General features: G+C 44.1%; 1 protein-coding gene across 4 annotated transcripts in view; it reads left to right on the forward strand.

Annotated features, from left to right (window-relative positions):
* Positions 1 to 3,353: 3,353 nt before the first annotated feature.
* The window catches only part of LOC110521501 (F-BAR domain only protein 1), a 44,175-nt gene continuing 23,800 nt past the window's right edge, over positions 3,354 to 23,728 (forward strand). For 3 of the 4 annotated variants that reach the window (XM_021599093.3, XM_090231470.1, XM_090231471.1), the window contains exons 1-2: positions 3,355 to 3,523; positions 18,693 to 18,741. In XM_021599093.3, the coding sequence (XP_021454768.1) occupies positions 18,715 to 18,741 (27 nt within the window). In that variant the 5' untranslated portion in view covers positions 3,355 to 3,523; positions 18,693 to 18,714. Of the gene's footprint in view, positions 3,524 to 18,692; positions 18,742 to 23,728 lie in introns of all 4 variants that reach the window. The other variant, XM_090231469.1, reaches the window with a different exon arrangement.

The raw sequence follows: 23,728 nt of genomic DNA on the forward strand, positions 1-23,728 counted from the left end.
GACCCTTCTTTTTCAAGACCTCTGCAATCCGCCCTGGCATGCTGTCAATTAACTTCTGGGCCACATCCTGACTGATGGCAGCCCATTCTTGCATAATAAATGCTTGGAGCTTGTCAGAATGTGTGGGTTTTTGTTTGTCCACCCGCCTCTTGAGGATTGACCACAAGTTCTCAATGGGATTAAGGTCTGGGGAGTTTCCTGGCCATTGACCCAAAATATTGATATTTTGTTCCCCGAGCCACTTAGTTATCACTATTGCCTTATGGCAAGGTGCTCCATCATGCTGGGAAATGCATTGTTCGTCACCAAACTGTTCCTGGATGGTTGGGAGAAGTTTTTCTCTGAGGATGTGTTGGTACCATTCTTTATTCATGGCTGTGTTCTTAGGCAAAATTGTGAGTGAGCCCACTCTTTTGGCTGAGAAGCAACCCCACACATGAATGGTCTCAGGATGCTTTACTGTTGGCATGACACAGGACTGATGGTAGCACTCACCTTGTCTTCTCCGGACAAGCTTTTTTCCGGATGCCCCAAACAATCGGAAAGGGGATTCATCAGAGAAAATGACTTTACGTCAGTCTTCAGCAGTCCAATCCCTGTACCTTTTGCAGAATATCAGTCTGTCTCTGATGTTTTTTCCTGGAGAGAAGTGACTTCTTTGCTGCCCTTCTTAACACCAGGCCATCCTCCAAAGTTTTCATCTCACTGTGCGTGCAGATGCACTCACACCTGCCTGCTCCATTCCTGAGCAAGCTCTGTACTGGTGGTGCCCCGATCCCGCAGCTGAATCAACTTTAGGGGACGGTCCTGGCACTTGCTGGTCTTTCTTGGGCGCCCTGAAGCATTCACAACAATTGAAACGCTCTCCTTGAAGTTCTTGATGATCTGATAAATGGTTGATTTAGGTGCAATCTTACTGGCAGCAATATCCTTACCTGTGAAGCCCTTTTTGTGCAAAGCAATGATGACGGCATGTGTTTCCTTGCAGGTAACCATGTTTGACAGAGGAAGAACAATGATTCCAAGCACCACCCTCCATTTGAAGCTTCCAGTCTGTTATTCGAACTCAATCAGTATGAACTCAATCCAGCCTTGTCCTCATCAACACTCACACCTGTGTTAACATGAGAATCACTGACATGATGTCAGCTGGTCCTTTTGTGGCAGGGCTGAAATGCAGCGGAAATGTCTTTTTGGGATTCAGTTCATTTGCATAGCAAAGATGGACTTTGCAATTCATCTGATCACTCTCCATAACATTTTTGAGTATATGCAAATTGCCATCATACAAACTGAGGCAGCAAACTTTGAAAATGTATATTTGTGTAATTCTCAAAACTTTTGGCAAGGGAGAAGCTGAAGGGGGTGGGAGGGAAGGGGGAGCAGTTCAGTCAAAGGCAGAGAGAGATACTGTAGGTCAGGGACAAGGAGGAGTTGGATTTTGATAGAAACAGGTGGCTTTTGAAGATGTTTTCTCACATTTCCTTAATTTGCTAGATTGGATTATTTGACTAAAACCATTAAATGGATTTTCAAGTCAAATATGCTGGGATGAAAGTAATGAACATAGTTCAAAGGATTCCTATCAGCACACACTGTGCAATACATTTAATTAATTTTCTTTAATTTTCTTTCATTTGGATTGGATTTTGTAGAGGAGCCAGTCGACAATGTTCCTCAGATTGTCATAAAAAAAAAGGTTTGTGCATTATCACTTAATTTATTTCTATCTGTTTATTGTCATCATAATTTAACGTTCCCATAAAAATGACACCAAAATCAACCTCGCCTTGTGAGTTTGATGGCTGTGGGAAAGTCTTCTCCTCTCGGCAGTACCTCAATGTCCAGCAGCATAGCTGAAGATGACCGCTCACTATCTACTTATTACAGTCATCGCAAGGTAAAATACACTAAACTCCATTCTATCTTATCGCACCTTTTGTTCAGCATCATATGAAGTACCAGCACCTCCACCGGAGGACTCACCTGCTCTTACACTCCCTGTAGGGCCCTGTCTTTCTTCAGTCACATGGTCAAGACGAACTCTGGCTTTTGTCTTGAGAGCAGAGGGACATCTGAGTTCTGTGCCCGGGTGTTCCACACCAATAGTCGCTTTCTCATCCACTGCCGCAGAGAGAAGCCTGTTCAGTGAGTGTTCTCTGTCATAGCAACAGCACTCAAGGACTATTTTTCAGTTTCTTTTATACTGAAAGTATACTCTAAACTTGTTTGACATATGTGTTGTGGTCCTTATGAGTGTCCCTCTGTCTATCCCTTTGCCTCACCCCTCTTCCTCTCTCCCTCTCTACCAGGTGTGAGGTGTGTGGCTCCACCTGCTGTCAGAAGGCCTCACTTCAACTGGCACATGAAAAATAACAACATTGACGACAGCTACCAGTTCCCCTGCAAGGTCTGTGGCTGGTACTTGGAGAAGAGTTACAACCTGACCGCAAGATCTGTGGCCGGTTACAACCGCAAAAGCCACTGACTAGACCTTGAGCTTAACCATCACACCCCCGACACTGAATCACCCCTTACACCCAGACCATGTCCCAGCACAGCAGCCAACTGCTTTATCCTTGGAGTGACATGAAACAATGAGGCTGTATTTTTCTCCACATTTACACCTGTAGAGATGTGTGGCATGTCAGGGTCCCTGTAAATAATGGTCGGTCTTTTGTGACCCAAGTGGCACCAGGTCAGTTTCTCTATGCAGTCCATGGACAATGTTCATACTGAAGACAGTCTCTTTCATTATTATATGTGTTTTGGTAAAGAATGATTTTTATTGAAATAGGCAAGTCAGTTAAGAACAAATTCTTATTTTCAATAACAGCCTAGGAACAGTGGATTAACTGCCTTGTTCAGAAGAACAGATTTTCACCTTGTCAGCTCAGGGATTTGATCTTGCAACCTTTTGGTTACTAGTCCAACACTCTAACCACTAGGCTACCTGCTGCCCCAGGAAGGGTAGGTGGGTTTTGGGGTTTGCATTTGTATAAATCTTTTACTATGCAGCTTTTGATGAGGAAAGTATGTCGAATGGAGGGGGAAAATAAAATGTTTGTTACATTTTGTTACATGACCATGCACCACCTTGAAAGACAAATGACATTACACATTTTATCTATGAGGAAATTTGAATAGATTATTATATGGCTTTCAATACGTCCGTTTTATTGATGGAAGCCCACGTTGGCCAACACAGCCGCGTACTAACAGGTGGGCGTTATGTTCAGAATAATATTTTTTCATCCAATTAGCGCATAGAAATTCTCGAAGACCCGCCTCCGAATGGTTGCTATGCCTACAACATCGCGCTCTAGGCTTGATTGACAAGTATGTCAACCAATAGGGGCAGATGGGTGGGAATTTGCGCGCACACTGAAAACTGCCTAGAGATATTGTACCTCTGCCTACTATCAAATCACTTTGGGCATTATACAACTATGGCTGGAGCTGGACAGGTGAATGACTGAAGATGGAAAATGTACTATAAAGGTTTTCCTGAAAAAATATACAGGTAATTAACTATTATTTCGGCTGGGTCCTGTAAAATAGCTTGCTTTGTAACTAGCGCGGGGAACTGCATAATGCCTTGCCGTCTTCAGCAGCATGAGAGAAGACAATGTAGAATTCAAGCTTGCACGCTATCAGTAGCAGACAACTGACAACGTTTTTGACCTATGCTTGCTGCCAACCTTTAACTGGATATTGGTAAAGTTATATCATTAAATGATCAGAAATATAGATTAAGGTTTACTTGTTATATATTTGCTAAGTAGACCGTTTGATGGCTAATTATGGAAAACTACTCAGTTAGGGTTAAGTGCCATGCTCAAGGGCACATCGACATATTTCGGTGACTGGCTCAACGCTCTTAACCGCTAGGCTAGGCTACCTGCCGCCCTATAAAATGTATTATATTTAAAGGTAGCGAAATTACTGCTTTGACAATGTTTATTTTGATAATGAGAAACTTGTTTGATGATATTGCTGGTTGGAAGAACTAAAAGTCACCTCTGACTGTCACTGTTTTGGTGTTTTTCAGGGGGGGGTTAACATTTTTATTTTTTTACTGTGTGTGTGTACGAGAGAGAGAATATCCCTTATTCATCTTGGTAGAATCATATCCTCCTGGGATAGTACAAGATGTCAACAGCAATCAATGACCTCAGAGAGACTTATCTAATGACCATGTTGATAAAAGGTCTAGAAAGTTACTGTGACTTAACCTGGCCATTTCTGGAACAGTTTTTCTATTTAGCATTGTATGGAATACCCCGTGTAACATTTTTTTATTTTAAATAATGATGATAGTGGAAGTAAAATTCCACATTGACACCTGTTCTCCAATTGTTTTAACCTTCTCAAATTAAAATATATAATGCCATTAGCTTTTATTCTAAAGCTGGTTTGAAACCACCTAGGCTTATATGAAAATGCTGTAGGAGAGGTTGATGAATGCACACTTGATGTTGTTTTTTTTATTCAGATTGCAATCTACATGGTTTTCTAAACAGAGAACAGAAACCTTCATAGAGACGTTTCTTGATCGGTGTTGAAAAAGTAATATAAGTACTGATATTGAGAGGTGAAGAAAACCCTCCCTTATGTCTCGATCAAGTGAAACCCTCTACTCTGCTAGTTGTGAGTGGTGAGAGAGCGTAGTGATTCATGGATGGATGTGTGGGTGGGACTGGGAATGAAGAGATGCGAGGTGGAGGAGTTTCAATAAGATTAAGAAATATGTACCAACTTCATGGCATCTTGCCAGTTGACTTCATGAGTAGTTGAGTATTTAGTTATGTATTCCGCAAAGCATTTTATCTTTCAAAAAATAATGTTTATTTATGAGTTGCACTCTGAAAGCTTAACCTACCTTTCTGTCTCATCTCTATTAACTTTTCATTGTGTAGAGGCAGATATTCACCTGATAATCATAGTGGGAAATATGGGTGGGTTGAGGTCCAGTTTCTAATCAGGTACCTATTGAAGCCAGCTCAACATCCCTTAACTCAGAACCTCTGCATCTGAAATCATAACCATCCACTTGTTCTGGAGGGGTGAGCTGAGGTTGTGTGGTGCCAGCTGCTGCTGGTAGGTAGGCCCTTACTGTCGGAGATCACACTGAGCTTAAAAGTGGAGGCTTTGACCCCCGCCATTCCTGTTGATCTGGGGCCAGGCAGGCACCTAGCAGCCTCTCTCTACCCGCTGCCATCATCAGGTCCCTGCTAGCTCTCCTCCCAGAACAGAGACACATCTGAAGCATGCCACAATTACAGCACATTCTTCACCGTCAGACACCATCCACATCACTCAGCCTTGCCTCGGCCCCTAAAAGGCTGCGATGTGGGGAGCAGCAAGGAGGGAGAGAAGAAAGGCAAGGCCAGGGGGAATAAGAGTCCTACTTTGCATTTAGATTAGAATTGACTGTCTCGCTCTGTATTTTTCTGTTGATTAGCCTAAAGCCTGATCAGAGCCTTCCTGCAGAGCTGGCCACCTCAGCCTGTGAGGAGAATACCATATCAATATAGCGGGCTAACTCCGCTCTGCAATCTGAGCACTCAATTCAATCATTTTATGGCACTGGGGAAAAGAAGCATATCACTTGATCCTTAACTGGAATCCTTAATTGCTACATACAGTTTAGAACTTATAAATTAATCATATATACCCATTAATTCTTTAAGAATAGAATCTATTAAATCTATTAAATTAACTTAGTTCAACTATCGTACCCCATCAGAACCCCAAAATGTAAGCTTGTTTTATGCCACGTAAATGTAAGCAAACCCTGTATAGCCTCAACATGGTGAAAATACATTTTATCAGTCCTTAGTTTTTGGTATTTTATTAGGATCCCCATTAGCTGTTGCAATAGCAGCAGCTACTCTTTCTGGGGTCCATAGCTTTGTCTATGAATTTGAGAGTGTTTACATTTCTCCATCTCCTATCTTTTTAGTGAAATGGGGAGAATACTTTATTGTTTCAATTAAGGATTCTAGCTTTAAGGATTTTCAGTCCTCATGATTTAGCTGGCTCCCTCTGCCCTCACAGCTGGCCCATACAGTATAGTATGGTGCTACTGTTGGTGGTGAATTAATTATGGAGATCCCCTGCCTGTAATGTAAGCTACAGAGCTGCTGGCCGTGGACTCCCTGGATCTTGCCAAGCAGGGCAGAGCTGGAAGGCAGTGCCGGTGGCCATGCTACTAAGCATAGGGTCTCTAGCAGATGGATCTCTCTGGCCACGAGTATCCACCGTGGGGCTGGCTGCAGGAACAGACCTCACTCTGTTGGGTTACGGGTTCACTTCAAACTGCACTAAGTGGACCAGTGATAAGTGGAGCTCAATAATAGAATTTCCCAGGTCGAAATGCATCACAGGTTGTTGACATGGTGACTGACTATTGTGATGTCAGATCTATTTTGTGGAATTCCAAATAACAGGGGATGTTGCTGTGCAGTAGGAAATGAGGAGATTTCTGATGTTGTTCAGCACCTTGTGTTACTATTCATTTTTCTAATCTGGGCCACTCAAAAGCACATGGTGACCCAAAAGAGAACCATGCTGAAGGAGATGAGATAGAGCCTCTTATTTTTTTTCTGGTCTCTGTTTTGTCATCTCAATTAGCAGCTGGACTATGGAAATGTATTCTTACCTAATTTATTTGTATGATGTTTTGTTATGCCATAATGCCATGCCAGTGCTCACCATGCTGTCATGCTCTGCTCAATGCTGCTGGGTCTGTGCTGGAAGTGATGCTTGGCAGGCTGACTCCTTGTCATAGACTGCACCGTATGCTACAGGGAAAACAACCCATTCAGCTCCAAACAATGGGGTGCATGGAGGAGAGCATACTCAGGTTCTGCCTGATTATTCTTCTGCTGCCTGGGTAGAGGAGGGAGAGAACATTTGACACAAGCAGAGGTTTGTTCATATGTACAGTTTGATGGTGTTGACATCCAAATTGATGCAGCAACAGCACATTACATCAAGCCAGTGAATAGGGAAATCAATGATTGCATGTAGGCTACGTTTTATTGCAATTCTGATGAACATGGGCCTTTGTGCTGAGACGGTTCTGATTAACATAGGCTTTGCTGAGAGTGCCAGCCTGGCTTCATTAAGGAATGCATCGGCGACGTCCCCACAGTGAAGGTTCACTTCTTTCCAAATCAATCTGGATTAACACTGAGGTTGGCACTAAACTAAAGGACAGGGCTACTACACACAGGGCTAACCCAGACAACCCGTAGGCAGGGGCCCCATCTAAATCAACGGTGCTGCAGTGGAGCGGATTGGGGGCTTCAAGTTCCTCTGTGTCTATATCACGAAAGACTTAATGGTACACACACACAAGTGCACAGTCATGAAGAAGGTGCCTCCTCCCCTCAGGAGGTTGAAAAGGTTTGGTATGGGCCCTCCAAATCCTCAAAGTTCTACAGCTGCACCATTGAGACCATCTTGACTGGCTGCATCACTGTATGACAACAGCACCGCCCTCGATCGCATGGCGATACAGAGGGTGGTGCGGACAGCCCAGTACCCCACTGGGGCTGAGCCCCCTGCCATCAAGGACATTTCATATCAGGCGTTTTTGAAAGAAGGCCCGGACAATTGTTACACTCCAGCCACCCAAGCCATGGACTGTCGTCTCTGCTTCCGCATGGCAAGCGATACTGACATCAGTCACTGGTTTCATCAATAAGTGCATCGATGACGTTGTCCCCACAGTGACCGTACGTACATACCCCAACCAGAAGCCATGGATTACAGGTAACATCCGCACTGATCTAAAGGGTAGAGCTGCCGCTTTCAAGAAGCGGAACTCTAACCCTGAAGCTTATAAGAAATCCTGCTATGCCCTCCGACGAACCATCAAACAGGCAAAGCGTCAATACAGGGCTAAGATTTGAATCGTAGTACACCGGCTGTGGCAGGGCTTGCAAACTGTTAGACTACAAAGGGAAGCACAGCTGTGAGTTGCTCAGTGATGCAAGCCTACCAGACTAGCTAAATTACTTCTATGCTCGCTTCAAGGCAAGTAACACTGAAGCATGCATGAGAGCATCAGCTGTTCCGGGCAACTGTGTGATCACTCTCTCCGTAGCCAATGTGAGTAAGACCTTTTAAACAGGTCAATATTCACAAGGCCACAGGGCCAGACGGATTACCAGGACGTGTACTCTGAGCATGCGCTTACCTCATCACTAAGCTAAGGACCTTGGGACTAATCATCTCCCTCTGCGACTGGGTCCTGGACTTCCTGACGGGCCGCCCCCAGGTGGCAAGGGTAGGTAACAACACATCCGCCACGCTGATCCTCAACATTGGGGCCCCTCAGGTGCGTGCTCAGTCCCCTCCTGTACTCCCTGTTCACTCACACCCAGACAGTTGTGAATAGGGCACGACAAAGCCCATGAGGAGGCTGAAAAGATTTGTCATGGTTCTACAGCTGCACCATCAAGAGCATCCTGACTGGTTGCATCACTGCATGGTATGGCAACTGCTCGGCCTCTGATCGCAAGGCACTACAGAAGGTAGTGCGAAAGGCCCAGTACATAGCTGGGGTCAAGCCTTCTGCCATCCAGGACCTCTATACCAGACGGTGTCAGAGGAAGAACCTAAAAATTGACAGACTCCAGCCACACTAGTCATAGAACGTTCTCTCTGCTGCCATTGCGTAAGTGGCCAGCTGAGGGCTCTCGGAGTGATTATTGCGTAAAAGAGAGGTAGCCATTTTTCCTCTCGGTCCTACTGAAAAGCCAATTGTCCTGGTTGATATATTATCGAATAGATATTTGAAAAACACCTTGAGGATTGATTATAAAAACGTTTGCCATTATTCTGTCGATATTATGGATATAATTTGGATTTTTTTTCGGCGTTGTCATGACTGCTATTTCCGGTGGATTTCTCAACATAACGTGACAAACAAACAAAGGTATTTTGGGTATAAAAATAATCTTTATGGAACAAAAGGAGCATTTGCTGTCTAACTGGGAGTCTCGTCAGTGAAAACATCCGAAGATCAAAGGTAAATTATTAATTTGATTGCTTTTCTGATTTGTGACCAAGCTTCCTGCTGCTAGCTGGACATAATGCTATGCTAGGCTATCGATAAACTTACACAAACGCTTGTCTAGCTTTGGCTGTAAAGCATAATTTCAAAATCTGAGACGACAGGGTGATTAAAAGGCTAAGCTGTGTTTCGTTATATTTCACTTGTGATTTCATGAATATGAATATTTTCTAGTAAGATTATTTGGCCGTTTCGCTATGCTAATTAGTGTAGTTGATGGTAGTTCCAAGAGGTTAAGGGCTTGTAAAGTAAGCATTTCACCTGTTGTATTCGGCGCATGTGACAAATAACAATGTGATTTGGTGCATCAAGTCTGACACCAACAGGCTCTTGAACAGCTTCTATCCCCAAGCCATGAGACTGCTAAATAGCTTAAGGAATGGCTACACAGACTGAGTGGACCCTGGTATTACGTTTTTATTTTTGCACTGTATATGCACACTTGCAGGACTCCGCACACATATTTATACTGACTCTATGCACACACACTCACATACAAACATCATGCACTACTGCTACTTTGTTTATCATATATCCTAATACCTAGTCACCTTACCACTGTGCATATCTACCTCTGTCACGCCAGTATCCCTGCACATTGTAAGTATGGTATTGGAACTGACCCTGTGTAACGGCTGTCTTCCTCTGGCGAGGAGGAGTAGTAAGGATCGGAGGACCAATGCGCAGCGTGGTACGTGTTCATGCTCTTTATTAAAACAAGCGAACACTGAAACAAAACAATAAACGACACGTGAAATAACCAACCGAAACAGTTCCGTGTGGAAGACACAGAAAATAAACACCCACCAAACACAAGTGGGAAAAGGCTACCTAAGTATGATTCTCAATCGGAGACAACTAACGACACCTGCCTCTGATTGAGAACCATACCAGGCCAAACGCAAAACACAACATAGAAAACGGAACATAGATAAACTCACCCAACTCACGCCCTGACCATACTAAAACAAAGACATAACAAAGGAACTAAGGTCAGAACGTGACACCCTGTATGTAGCTTCTTACTTTCTTGTCTTCTTATTTTTATTTCTTGTGTTTTTGTTCTACCGTATGTTATTTTTACTACTATGTTGATATTGATTACTGCATTGTTTGGTTTAGAGCTGGCAAGAAAGGCATTTCACTGTACTTGTGCATGTGACATTAAAACTTCTCAAACTTGATAATGGTCTGTCCCTATCACATTGAATGAATCAACAGGACCAAGTAGGTCCATATTGCAGCCAGATCCATGTGGTCAGATGTGCCAGTCACATTTGGGTGACTCCCAGACCTGGCTCTGGAAGCATCGTCATTGGCAGGGAGGGTAGTGGGTACTGCAAAATGGGTCTAACAGGGGAATTCTCTCCTCCTGTCCCTGCCAAATCAGGTTTGATGAAGGACAGAGCAACAGACTCTGCAGTGCAGTAGCTACTCTCCCTGTCGCTGTCCTTGGAAAATGCCTACAGCTGCGACAGTTTGGCAAGATGTATCATAGATGTGTTACACCTGAGATTGTGGATTTAGCTATAGGTCACTGCTTTTAGAGCTCGACTCCTATATCAGTCTGCCATTTAGTGTCGGAGAGTGTTGATTGGTGGTAGCACTTTTCTCATTTGTCTTGTTCCCCTCTTCTCAGTTTGTTCTGTCTTAAAGCCTTAGGCCTGTCTGTTCTTTTACATGTCTCGTTTCACTATCCACCCACTCTTTCTTTCTGTTCCTCTCCTCTCCCACCTCACTGCCTCTGCCAGTGACAGATGGGACTGTTAATAGCCTAGCAGACCGTATTCACTCGATTCTTGGCCGAGTCAATACTTTGACCCATTTTCTCTCTTCTCCAAGATGGAGGAGGCGGATATCTGGGGTTGTCAGTGAAGGTGGGAGTTGGTCAATTACCCCCCCAGCCTCATGCCTTAACAGAGATGAGATGAAGAAGGGTGGTGTGGGGATATAAGGACCAGGCAGGGAGCCTCTGCTGAACTGTCAACCCAGAGAGAAGCATCTGCCAGTAGCCCCACTTCAATTCCCTCCACCACGGGGAAGAGAGAGTGAGGCTCAATATGGGTGTAGAGATGCCATTTATTTGTGGCCAAAACGAGAATGGGGACAGTTTATTGGGGGGGACTGGAAGGATATTTTTTTGTTAAACCCCCATTTTTTTTCTGGTAGTCCATCTGGTTCTTGTCAGTAGTTGTTTGTTGGCTCTTTCTATGGCATTAGACTGTAGACTGCAGCCTGGGCTCTAGGTGCTGATGTTGCCTTCTCCACTGCTGCTGATAGCGTGGTCTTAGACTAGTGGTGGCTCAGTCTGTCTGACACTCTCACAATCAGCAGGGGAAAGGGCAGGAGCCCAGCCCAGTCCAGGGCGGAGGCAGCGCAACGTGTTACTGTTTCAAACTCACTAAGCTGGTGAGACAGAAAGGAACTAGGCCTACTGGCCATTATGTGCTATTTGAATGATTCCTTATCAGTCCACCCACCTCTGAGCTGTGTAACATGGAGAAGGCTGTTCTCTCTCTCTCTGACCCTCTGTGTGAGACTCAGTGAGTCAGCTTGTACCAAATGGTTCCACCACAGTACCTTCTACATCAGCCCACCATGCTCAGCTCCTGTGGAATATTAATTACCAGAGGAATCCCAATAGACAACACTGTTCTAATCTTTGTTTACCTCTGGTCCAGGTAAAAGAGGATAAATACAATGTTGCCAGCCAAATTGACCAGGAGTGAAAAAAACTACTGTAGGCAGGCTATTAGCATGTTCACCCACTACAATGTGAGCTGTGAGCTGGAGGCAGTATGTGTTTTGAAAACACACTTAATTGTTTGAAACCTGAATGTTTTATTTCATATTATGTCTTGCCTTCCATGAAAATCTGACCATAGAAACATGGAGGCAATTATTTTATAAATACTAAATAGGAGGCGCCTGAGTTTCAAGTTTGGGGAAGCATGCAATTTATCCTAACATTTCTAACGATCTGCATGCCAGTTGTATAAACTGCCTCAATTTTGCTGGACCCCAGGAAGATTAATGGGGACCCATAATAAATACAAATACACTGCATTCGGAAAGTATTCAGACCCATTGACTTTTTCAACATGTTATGTTACAGCCTTATTCTAAAATGTATTAAATAGTTTTTTTTCTTCATCAATCTACACACAATACCCCATAATAAATATTCAGACCCTTTACTCAGTACTTTGAAGTGCTTTTGGCAGCAATTACAGCCTCGAGTCTTGGGTCTGACACCATAAGCTTGGCACACCTGTATTTGGGGAGTTTGTCCCATTCTGCAGATCCTCTCAAGCTCAGGTTGGATGGGGAGCGTCGCTGCACAACTATTTTCAGGTCTTTCCAGAGATGTTCCTTTGGGTTCAAGTCCGGGCTCTGACTGGGCCACTCAACGACTTTCAAAGACTTGTCCCAAAGCCACTTCTGGATTGTCTTGGCTGTGCGCTTAGGATCGTTGTTCTGTTGGAAGGGGAACCTTCACCCCAGTCAGAGGTCCTGTGTGCTCTAGAGCAGGTTTTCATCAAGGATCTATCTGTACTTTGCTTTGTTCATGCTTCAATCCTGACTAGTCTCCCAGTCCCTGCTGCTGAAAAACATCCCCACAGCATGACACTGCCACCACCATGCTTCACCATAGGGATGGTGCCAGGTTTCCGCCAGACATGACGCTTGGCATTCAGGACAAAGAGTTCAATCTTGGTTTCATCAGACTAGAGAATCTTGTTTCTCATAGTCTGTGAGTACTTTAGGTGCCTTTTGGCAAACTCCAAGCGGGCTGTCATACCTTCTACTGAGGAGTGGCTTCCGTCTGGCCACTCTACTAGAGGTCGACCGATTATGATTTTTCAACGCCGATACCGATTAATCGGACGATTTTTATTTTATTTTTAATTTTATTGTTAATTTTTTTAAACATTTGTAATAATGACAATTACAACAATACTGAATGAACACTTATTTTAACTTAATATAATACATCAATAAAATCAATTTAGCCTCAAGTAAATAATGAAACATGTTCAATTTGGTTTAAATGATGTAAAAACAAAGTGTTGGAGAAGGAAGTAAAAGTGCAGTATGTGCTCTGTAAGAAAGCTAACGTTTAAGTTCCTTGCTCAGAACATGAGAACAAATGAAAGCTGGTGGTTCCTTTTAACATGAGTCTTCAATATTCCCAGGTAAGAAGTTTTAGGTTGTAGTTATTATAGGACTATTTCCCTCTATACCATTTGTATTTCATTAACCTTTGACTATTGGATGTTCTTATAGGCACTTTAGTATTGCCAGTGTAACAGTATAGCTTCCGTCCCTCTCCTCACTCCTCCCTGGGCTCGAACCAGCAACACAACGACAACAGCCACCATCGAAGCAGCGTTACCCATGCAGAGCAAGGGGAACAACTACTAGAAGGCTCAGAGCGAGTGACGTTTGAAATGCTATTACCGCGTGCTAACTAGCTAGCCATTTCACTTCGGTTACACCAGCCCTATGTCGGGAGTTGATAGGCTTGAAGTCATAAACAGCGCAATGCTTGACGCACAACGAAGAGCTGCTGGCAAAACGCACGAAAGTGCTGTTTGAATGAATGTTTACGCGCCTGCTTCTGCCTACCACCGCTCAGTCAGATACGTAGATACTTGTATGCGCAGTCAGATTATATGCAACGCAGGACACGCTAGATAATATCTAGTAATATCATCAACCATGTGTAGTTAACTAGTGATTATGGTTGTTTTTTATAAGATAAGTTGCTAGCTAGCATTAAACTTATCTTGACTTACTGCATTCGCGTAACAGTCTCCTTGTGGAGTGCAACGAGAGAGGCAGGTCGTTATTGCGTTGGACAAGTTAACTGTAAGGTTGCAAGATTGGATCCCCCGAGTTGACAAGGTGAAAATCTGTCATTCTGCCCCTGAACAAGGCAGTTAACTCACCGTCCCTAGGCTGTCATTGAAAATAAGAATGTGTTCTTAACTGACTTGCCTAATTAAATAAAGGTATAAAAATAAAAAAAATCTGCAAATCGGCACCCAAAAATACAGATTTCCGATTGTTATGAAAACTTATAATCGGCCCTAATTAATCGGCCATTCCGATTAATCGGTTGACTACACTCTACCTTAAAGGCCTGATTGGTCGAGTGCTGCACAGAGAGTTGTCTTTCTGGAAGGTTCTCCCATCTCTACAGAGGAACCCTAGAGCTCTTTCAGAGTGACCATCGGGTTCTTGGTCAAGTCGCTGACCAAGGCCCTTCTCCTCCGATTGCTCGGTTTGATTACAGGCTCAAAATGGCCTGAAACAAAGAACTTTCTTCTGAAACTCATCAGTCTATTCTTGTTCTGAGAAATGAAGGCTATTCCATGTGAGAAATTGCCAAGAAGCTGAAGATCTTGTACAATGCTGTGTACTACTCTCTTCACAGAACAGAGCAAACTAGCTCTAACCAGAATATAAAGAGGAGTGGGAGGCCCCGGTGCACAACTGAGCAAGAGGACAAGTACATTAGAGTGTCTAGGTTGAGAAACAGATGCCTCACAAGTCCTCAACTGGCAACTTCATTAAATAGTACCCGCAAAACACCAGTCTCAACATCAACAGTGAAGAGGCAACTTCGGGATGCTGACATTCTAGGCAGAGTTGCAAAGAAAAAGCCATATCTCAGACTGGCCAATAAAATGAAAAGATTAAGATGGGCAAAAGAACACAGACACTGGACAGAGGAACTCTGCCTAAAAGGCCAGCATCCCGGAGTCGCCTCTTCACTGTTGACGTTGAGACTGGTGTTTTGTGGGTACTATTTAATGAAGCTGCCAGTTGAGGACTTGTGAGGCGTCTTTCTCAAACTAATGTACTTGTCCTCTTGCTCAGTTTTGCACCGGGGCCTCCCACGCTTTCTATTCTGGATGGATTAGCTATTCAACTTGGATTAGCGAACACAACGTGCCATTGGAACACAGGCGTAATGGTTGCTGATAATTAGCCTATGTAGAAGTTCCATAAAAAATGTGCAGTTTCCAGCTACATTAGTCATTTACAACATTAACAATGTCTACACTGTATTTCTGATCAATTTTATTTTATTTTCATGGACAATGTTTTAAATTTTCTTTAAAAAAACAAGGAAATGACTAAGTGAACCCAAACTTTTGAACTGTACTGTACATAAAGCCGTAGTATCAATATATTTTCTGTCTTTACTTAAGCTTTAACTAGTGAAGTACAACATTGTATCAAATAAATCAACTGGATGCAGGAAAGCAGTCTCTAGCGAACTTGCAACATTGTATCAACTAGCCTATTCTTGCCAGTTAGTTCAGGACCGACAGCTGTTTTTGCGCTAGGGAAAGCTTTTTTTAATGACATTTCCACTGGATATATGGGATAGAAATAAGAATAACATGATTAAGTTAGTAAGCATGCTATATACAGGGTCAGTTCCAGTACCATATTTACAACTTCTATGCTTACTCAGGCGCGAACGCTCCCTCAACATCAGGGCATAGGAACCAAACCCATGCTCGGTGCTTAAATGGAGCACTCCAAACAAAAGACCATGAAAAAAGTTGTACATGATGGTTATGAAACAAACCAAAACTTGTTTCTTACAAGTAACGTTTCCACTTCGAGAATCAGAATGGTATTGACTGTAGGCTTAATTTTAGTAGGCTAATACAATGCATTGATGTAATCAAAGGATGGGGATTAACGGTACATTTACTACTGGTAACATATGTAATGGTGAATTGATAAAAATGAACAAACAGCAAACTTTTCACACAATTAATCAATGAATTGACAGAAGACAGCGGAGTGCATTCTGGGAGAGCTGAGTGCATCATTCTGGAGAGAGATGAACGCATAAGCTTGTTGTCTCAACATTAAAATTCTACTCAAGATACATATTTGAGATGCTTTTCACTGACAGCCACATGAGACTTCCTTTAATGCCATTTCTCTCCTGTTCTACTGATTTTCATATCAACCTTCTATCGTTGTCCAGAAGACGAAGGCCGTTATATTAACAACCCATCCTAGTTTCACCGTCTTTGTAAGTTTCTAATGGAGATTTTCATCTCTGTCATCTACAGCTCGCATCTGGTGCAGTGTTTAGAATGGTGTTTTCTCGCGAATTGCATTTTGGCAAATGTTTGACAATTACGTTTTATTGACTGCTTCATTACAGGAGTTGCATGGCGTGTTAAAATGAATGACCATAATGTTTGTGGTTTCTGTCATTCTGAGCACCTGGGGTGGATGCCGTAGTGGGACGCCCAATGCACATGGGGCTGGTAAATTTAAAATCTTCCCGGTCAGGTTGTCCGGCGACAGTTTCCTAACCGATATCATCCTCTGGTCGCTCTCAAAGCCACAATTTTTATTTTCTAGAACATCCAATTTTGTTGTTTTCTAAGTCCACAATAATGCTTAAACCATAACAGGAGACCACTTTTGAGGTCTGGGGAAAAATGTAAGAAATTATCATTAGTGAGTGTAGTTAGCCTTTAATTCAAGTGCACTAGCACCTAGCACTGTTTGATTAGTGTTTTTCTGTAGCCACATTTGCAAACAAATACCCACTGGATTGATGCAGGTAATCATATCATTCTGGTAGGCATACGCTACTTTGTAGCTAGTTAACATTTAATTGCGTAGGTTTTTGAGAAAGCCTTTCCATCTACCAGAGACGGTTATAGCCTGTCAAACCTGGATGTTTTTCTTCATATTATGAGACCTGTCTTAACTTGCTTCTAAGAAGCCAAGCCAAAATTTGACCATGGAAATATTTATAAACACTCCTGTTCTACAGGTTTTCAAGTCAACTTTATTTCATAGCCTTTTGATTATTTTTTTTACCCCTTTTTCAACCCAGTTTCGTGATATCCATTTGGTAGTTACAGTCTTGTCCCATCACTGCAACTCCCGTACGGACTCGGGAGAGGCGAAGGTCGAGAGCCGTGAGTCCTCCACAACCCAACCAAGCCGCACTGCTTGACACACTGCTCGCTTAACCCGGAAGACAGCCTCACCAATGTGTCGGAGGAAACACAGTACACCTGGCGACCGTGTCAGCGTGCGTTGCGACACGCTGACACGTTAAATAAAAAAATATATTCCTGTGTATAGCCTCCACTACACCACTGATGATTCTAGCCCCACACCAATCTCTCCTCTCAACAACTGTGTGTGAAGCCTGGCACGTTCTGCTTACCACTCACCACCACCAGCCAGTGATCCAGCTACACAGCCAAACAGATCCCTCTAACTTGTTCCACCTCTCCTCTTTTCCTCTATCAGTGTTGTAGAGCAGAGTGGGTACTTTGCAGCTGGCTGCTGTATCTCACTTTTAGCCCTAAGCCATGCTGCCAAACGAGAACCCTCCAGGGTCCCCATGCTGAGTTAATTAATTGTGTGTGTGCCCCTGTCCAGCAGCAGGTTGTCCTGCCTGAGCTAGGGTCAGCCACTGTGCCAGCAGAGAGAAAGCCCTGCCGTCAGCACAATGTAACACATCCAGGCAGGGACCATACCTTACCCTCTCCTCGCAGCAAAATAACAGGGAACCTACAGCCTTCCCTGGAGAAACGCTGCGCCTGCAGAGTCACACACACCTTTTCCACTCATTCATCTTTGCTATGTGCTTGGAAGGCTACTATTATTCATGATGAGCAGATAGCTAGGTGCTAATTGAGCAGGAATTAAATCCCCCACAGTGGAAGGCAGTGTGGATGGGTGGAGAAACGCTATAGGGGGTCAGGGGGTGTATGTTCAGCTGTTGCTATGTTTCCTCCTGCGTCCAGTCAATTGAAATCTGCTCTGCCAGAACAGAAGCTCATGGTCACGAATCTCACTTCATAGTCAGAAAAGAGACCATGGTTCTTGTTGAGTCACTGTGTTGTAGAGGCTCTTTGTGTGTGTCCTCACCTTAGTAGACCCTCTGCTGTCAATCGCTCCAGGCCCAGTCTGGGAGGTGACTCTGGGGAGGGGGTTGAATTGGAGGTATGGCTATTGCCTCAGCTCTTTAGTGCACACATGGCCAGAATGAGTGAGCACACCGGAGAGATCTTTATTCATCTTGATCGGGCACACTCTCCTTGGTGGCTGTGTCAGATCAGTCTTATCTCCCCCTCCCTCCCCTGTGTCAGCCTCTCCATCTCTTTTGAAGTGAACTGTTAAACAACCCTGGCTGCCCCCTCAGGACACTCTGGCCTTCATTAAACTAAAGGTATCTATTGTCTACTTGCTTACGCCAGCTTGTTTTTAATAAGACCGCCTCAGAAGTTTCCACTTTATTTTTTGTACAGTAAAGTGTCATTGTCTGTTTTGGGGCCTGAGAGGTGGCTTTTCATGTAGCCCAATACATTGTTACAGTACCTGTACAAAGGGTGATTCAGCCTACAGCAAGAGCAAGAGATCCATAGCAATTCAGCACAGTGAAAACAACAATCCATTTGTAGAGGTGTCTCATTATTGGTGTGAATGTTGGTTCAGTGCCACTGGCTGACTCTGGTCACTGATCGGGGAGAGCAGGGGGCTAGTTTCTGTTTCTGGCCCATCTGTAACATTTTTTTCTTCTCTCACTTTATTGCAGATCCCTATAAAACTGAGTGAAGATGGCATTCTTTAAAAACAACTTCTGGGTGAGTCTATTTGATGTACCATTATGTTCCATGAGGATCATTGGCAGCTCAACATGGAGAGGTGAAAACTGACAGTCAGATTGCATTATGACGATTTGTTTTGGGGGCCATTATACATGAACACTAAACCCTTTTACTGCTCATTTCTATGCAGATTGCAGAAGCTAGTAAAAACACAAACACTCACAGACTGGATGTGACACTGACAGTAGAAATCATGGGCCTATCCTTCAGATAATGCTGTACAACTCTTCTGTAGATGAAGGACACCAATGCATGTAGGTTGACTGGCCAATTCTGTCCGTTCCCTGATTCACACATGAGTCATGATGACTTACTTTCAGAGTTAATATTCTGTGAATGATACTGAACCACCACCATACAGCACATCATGTTGCATTCTACCAATCTGTCTCCTGAGTTATCTATCTGAATCATAGAGCGGAGGCTGACTAGTCTCCTTGGTGATGGTGGGAGTAGGGGCACAGGGTTCATTCCTGACACACAGATGAACACAGATCACATCTTTACAATGCCTGGAAAAGGAACCAACAGGAACCACATCAATATGTTCTAGCAGTCCTATAACCTGTGCAATAACGGTACATAATAAGCATGACAGCAATGTAACCCTGACTGTAGCCCCACTAGTCTGATAGGAGAGACCGGAAAATACATTAGTCAGCTTCTCCTAGGGGGACTATGCCTGTGTACTGCTCTCCTCTGCACACCTGGCTGAGCTATTTCAGGTGTGTCCTAGTTCTAGTACACGACCACTACCCCCTGACCGTGAAAGGGGAAGGATATTTTGGGAAGGATGCTGTGGCAGAAAGTAACAATTGAGTCAGAGGAAACTATACCAGCCATCCATTTGAATTAAATTCAAGGAAATTAGATTCCTATCCTTTATGGAATTCAAAGGTTTTTATAGGATGCAACATTTTGAGACTCTAAAGTTGTTTGTATTGTTTCGTTGTTGAGGGATATCTTATTATGAAAGTATGTGCTTGTTTGTCTATGTACATGAAGCCTCTCTCTGTGGTGGATCCCCTCTGTCCTCATTTTGTGGAGTTGTTGTGTTACTGACTGTGACGGAGGCAGCGTTGAGTGAGTTGTGAGGAGCAGAGTGTGCCGGATTGTCTTGTCTGTTCTGCCTGCCTGCTGGCTGACCAGCATCAAGTCATGTGATCCTGGCTGCCTTTGTGTGGCTGCAGGCAGCAGGGCCTCCATGCCTATGGAGGGGAGCGGAGACCTCCATTGTGTGGAACAAAGGTTGGTCAAAGGTGCTTCCCTCCAACTCAAACCAGGAGGGATGCAACTCTCTCTGATAGTCGAACACCATTCTGTGTCTACAGGCGGCACTGTGTGACTTCCATATTTTCCATCTACATAATGATGTTGGCTTCTCTTCCTAGTCTTAATTAGTCAACAGAGGGAAGGATGAGGAATTGCCATCTGTTATGATTAGGTGCATTCTTAATGAAGTCCTCACTCCAAGTCCTTGGGAGTAGAATGACTCCTTCCTTTCAGATGAAAGAAGGGTGAGTACAGTTTGGGTGTAATGCTCCGTTCAGTGTTTTCATCCCACCTGTTTTGAGCCCCACCTGTTTGGCATTAATACGTGTCACATGAGTTTGCAAACAATGTAAAAATCAACAACATTTGAGTTAATAAAGCTGCGTACAAACATGGTCTCTTTGCTTTCTTGAGTAAGTCAGCTCCGAAATGCAGGTGTTTCAGCCTAGCTCAGTGCTTTCTGTGGTGGAGGGGCAGCCAGAGGGGGGGGGCGAGCGAGTTCCGACTGGGGAAAAATACATTTTGAACGGTCATCCAACTTGGAATTCCAAGTCTGGAACTCTGGCCTCTTTCTAGAGCTCCGACCTGAAGATCACTGACGTCATGATTTAACCTTGTTTTTTTTCCAGAATTCCCCAAGAAGGGCCGCAATACCACCTTCCTGTTCAAGTGAGCACAGCATAACTGAGTCCAAAAATGTATTGTATACTGCTGCATAAATGATGTAATATGCCAGGGAGATATGTATACTGTAGCTAAGAAAGTAATACTAAGTGTATGTTGTGTAGTAAGCTGTTTGTAGCCCATGTGCCTCACCCTAATAATTTGGTCCCTTTCTCCCTCATAACGTAGCCTACTGTTCTGACTTGGTGGTGCACATGTAGCCTATAGCCTGTTTTAGACAATATTTGATGATGACGACATTTCTAAGAGCTTTTATTGTCTGCTTATATGCCCCCTTATTTATCCTACGGTTCTGACTTGGTGAACAGGGAGAATACTGTAAGAACGGCCCATGTTCGGAATTCTGTCGCTGTACATTTCAAAAGTGCTGAACAAATCATTATATTGACTACGTCCGTCTTCGCTTTCTCATTGTCTTAATCGATATTAGATTGCCTGTTATCCGCTCATCGTTCCCTTATGCCATAGTTTGTACATCTCAATTGTCAGTAGAAACCACATTTTGTTTAAGCAAGTCAGCCATTTTAGCTATGTTTTTTTATTTAAAAAAGGCAGTAAATGAGGCTGAATGAACTGTTCCGTTGCCGGACAAGGCTCCACTGATGGCCACGTGTATCGGTGGTAAGGATTCACTCCATGGTGCTGAAAAGAAAGCTCTGCTGTTGGGACAACTTTATGTAGGCCCAACAGTTTGGCCACCGTTTTATGGATTGTTTGTGTTGTGTAATTGCTTTACTGGCATGCATTAAAAAAAAAATGCCATCTTGCCCCACCAAGATTTACATGCTAAAATCGCCACTGATCCCAATATAGACATGTTAATGCCCCTGATATCCAATTCCCCTTTGAAATTGCTGAATGGGTGCTCTCGCGTTGAACACCATGAATGCTTTAATTTCTCCTTTTTACTGAAGAACGGTCCATTCAGTTCGTTGCTCCAGAGTCTAGACCCACTAATGCACTACCATTAGGAATTCTAGCAGGACTTTGTGTTGGATGAATCATCTATGTCTTTTTATATAGTTCTCTGCTAGGCCTCATCAAGGCACACTGTCTGTCTGTTCCAGGAAATGGGCCCTGCTCTCCTAGGTGAATTATACCCAACCAATCATTAATCAGCAGAATGAACCCAGTGTTGCCTTTGCTCTTCCCTCGTCAATTTGTGCCTGGCTGTGTCTCTGGGACTCACTGGGCTCTAAGGTCCAGAGCAGACGAATGTAAACCCAGTGGCTGAGACGGATGGGCAGGAATGTTACCAGAGGTCTCTCTCTCTGTCTCTGTCTCTCTCTGGAACTGTTCTTTGCTGTGCTAAATTGGATTAATGGCAGCAGGATAGTGGATTACTGTACCGCTACATAGAGACATTTCAGGGAATTTGCCTTCAGGTTCCTGAGGCCAGATACAAGTGTTCTGGTGATGGTAATAGAAGCATGAGCGTGGACTGCGGTGTGTTTGGGTGTGTGTGCATTGTGCTCAGTCTCTGTCATGGGTTAGTCCTAAACTCAGGATCTCACATGTACCACTGGGCTCCATTCCCTCACCTGCGGCCCAATGGGGCACTGAAGCCATTAATCAGTGTGGCAACAGGGACAGGGACCGGTGCTGTGACCGGATCTCAGCATAAAGTGATGTCCAGAGTAGTTCTACACAGGGATACTGCTGGTCTCTCCCAGGCGCTATGGACCAGGTATCAACTAGTGTAGGTGATGGGTTGTTTTGGGGACTCAGTGAGGCAGTCCTTTAGATGCGGAAGTGGTGTGCTGAGATACTAGGGGTGCTGCTGACACTCTTCCGTGGGATTGCCTGTAAGCACAAAACCTCAGAGTCAGCTAGACGGTCTCTTTCCACGGATACTAACCTGGGTCTATCCAACTATGTTATCATTGTCATACCATATAGGCCTACTATGTCATACCACATATATTCTATATTTTATTCTGCTGACCAGTGAGAGAGGGACAAACTTTCTGTTCTGTTACTGTGTGCCAGGTTTCACATGTGCCCCCCCCTGCATCACAGCACAAGAATGTCCTCCGACACCGGATCCCCTCACTAAGACACTGCTACTCGCTGCTACTCTGGCCACAGAACCTGCTGCCCATAGTGCAGCGATACACTGGTGTTCAACCACAACTCTTGTAACTGGCCAAGGAGGTAACCACACTTACCTAATTAAGCCGGACACGCTCTAGCAGGGGGATCCAGACACGGCTTCTTTATTTAACCACGCCAGTTCCCAATGAGGCCTGCCTTCCAGCACACCGTTTAAAGGAGCATCCCAGGCCTCGTTTGTACAGTAATTATTTTTGTTCATGCCTGAGGGGGAAAGCCAGGGATACTTCTAATTTGAATCAAGTGAGAGTCGTTAGCTGGCCGCGCTGCACAGTACAAAGATGAAATGGGGCAGCAAGTCTTGATTGGCTAATTGCAGTGGGCAGGGAGGGAGGGACGGAGGGAGAGAGAGAGGGGAGGCTGCTGGATGTGGGAGCACCGCTCGCTGGGTGAGAGTTTAGGGTGTTCTGGAAGGAGTGAGTGAGCAGACCCCCTCCCCCAACCCAAACCTCCCAAGGGGCACCCTGCTCCTCAGGAGAAACAGATGGGTCCGGTGATCTGTTAAACAACGACTGTAGCTAATACCTGTAAAACAAGAACCTGGGCTACCTGACTGGACTGACAGACGATGCTGCTCTGTGTTGCATGGAGTACTAATGAATCTCAGCCATGGTGAGAAAGTTGAGTTGTCTGGGTGCCTCCACACAGACCCTCTGTCGCTCCTCTCGTCTCCCACAGATCACATTGTCATTGTAATGAGCTCTCTCTTGCATGAGCAAAACTTTCTTAGGGGAGCTGCATAAATCAGACTGAAAAATAACTGTCAATGACTGCTGGTCATGGTGTGGAATATGAAACAGGTCTGTGTGATGAATGATCTCAGATGGAACATGATGGGTTTAGCTATAATTCATCATTCTAGTCATGGATTTAACTCTTAGGACTTTTTTGGATT

This window comes from Oncorhynchus mykiss, chromosome 4 (assembly GCF_057628025.1).
Source record: "Oncorhynchus mykiss isolate SJ-2025 chromosome 4, ASM5762802v1, whole genome shotgun sequence".
Lineage (NCBI taxonomy): Eukaryota > Metazoa > Chordata > Actinopteri > Salmoniformes > Salmonidae > Oncorhynchus > Oncorhynchus mykiss.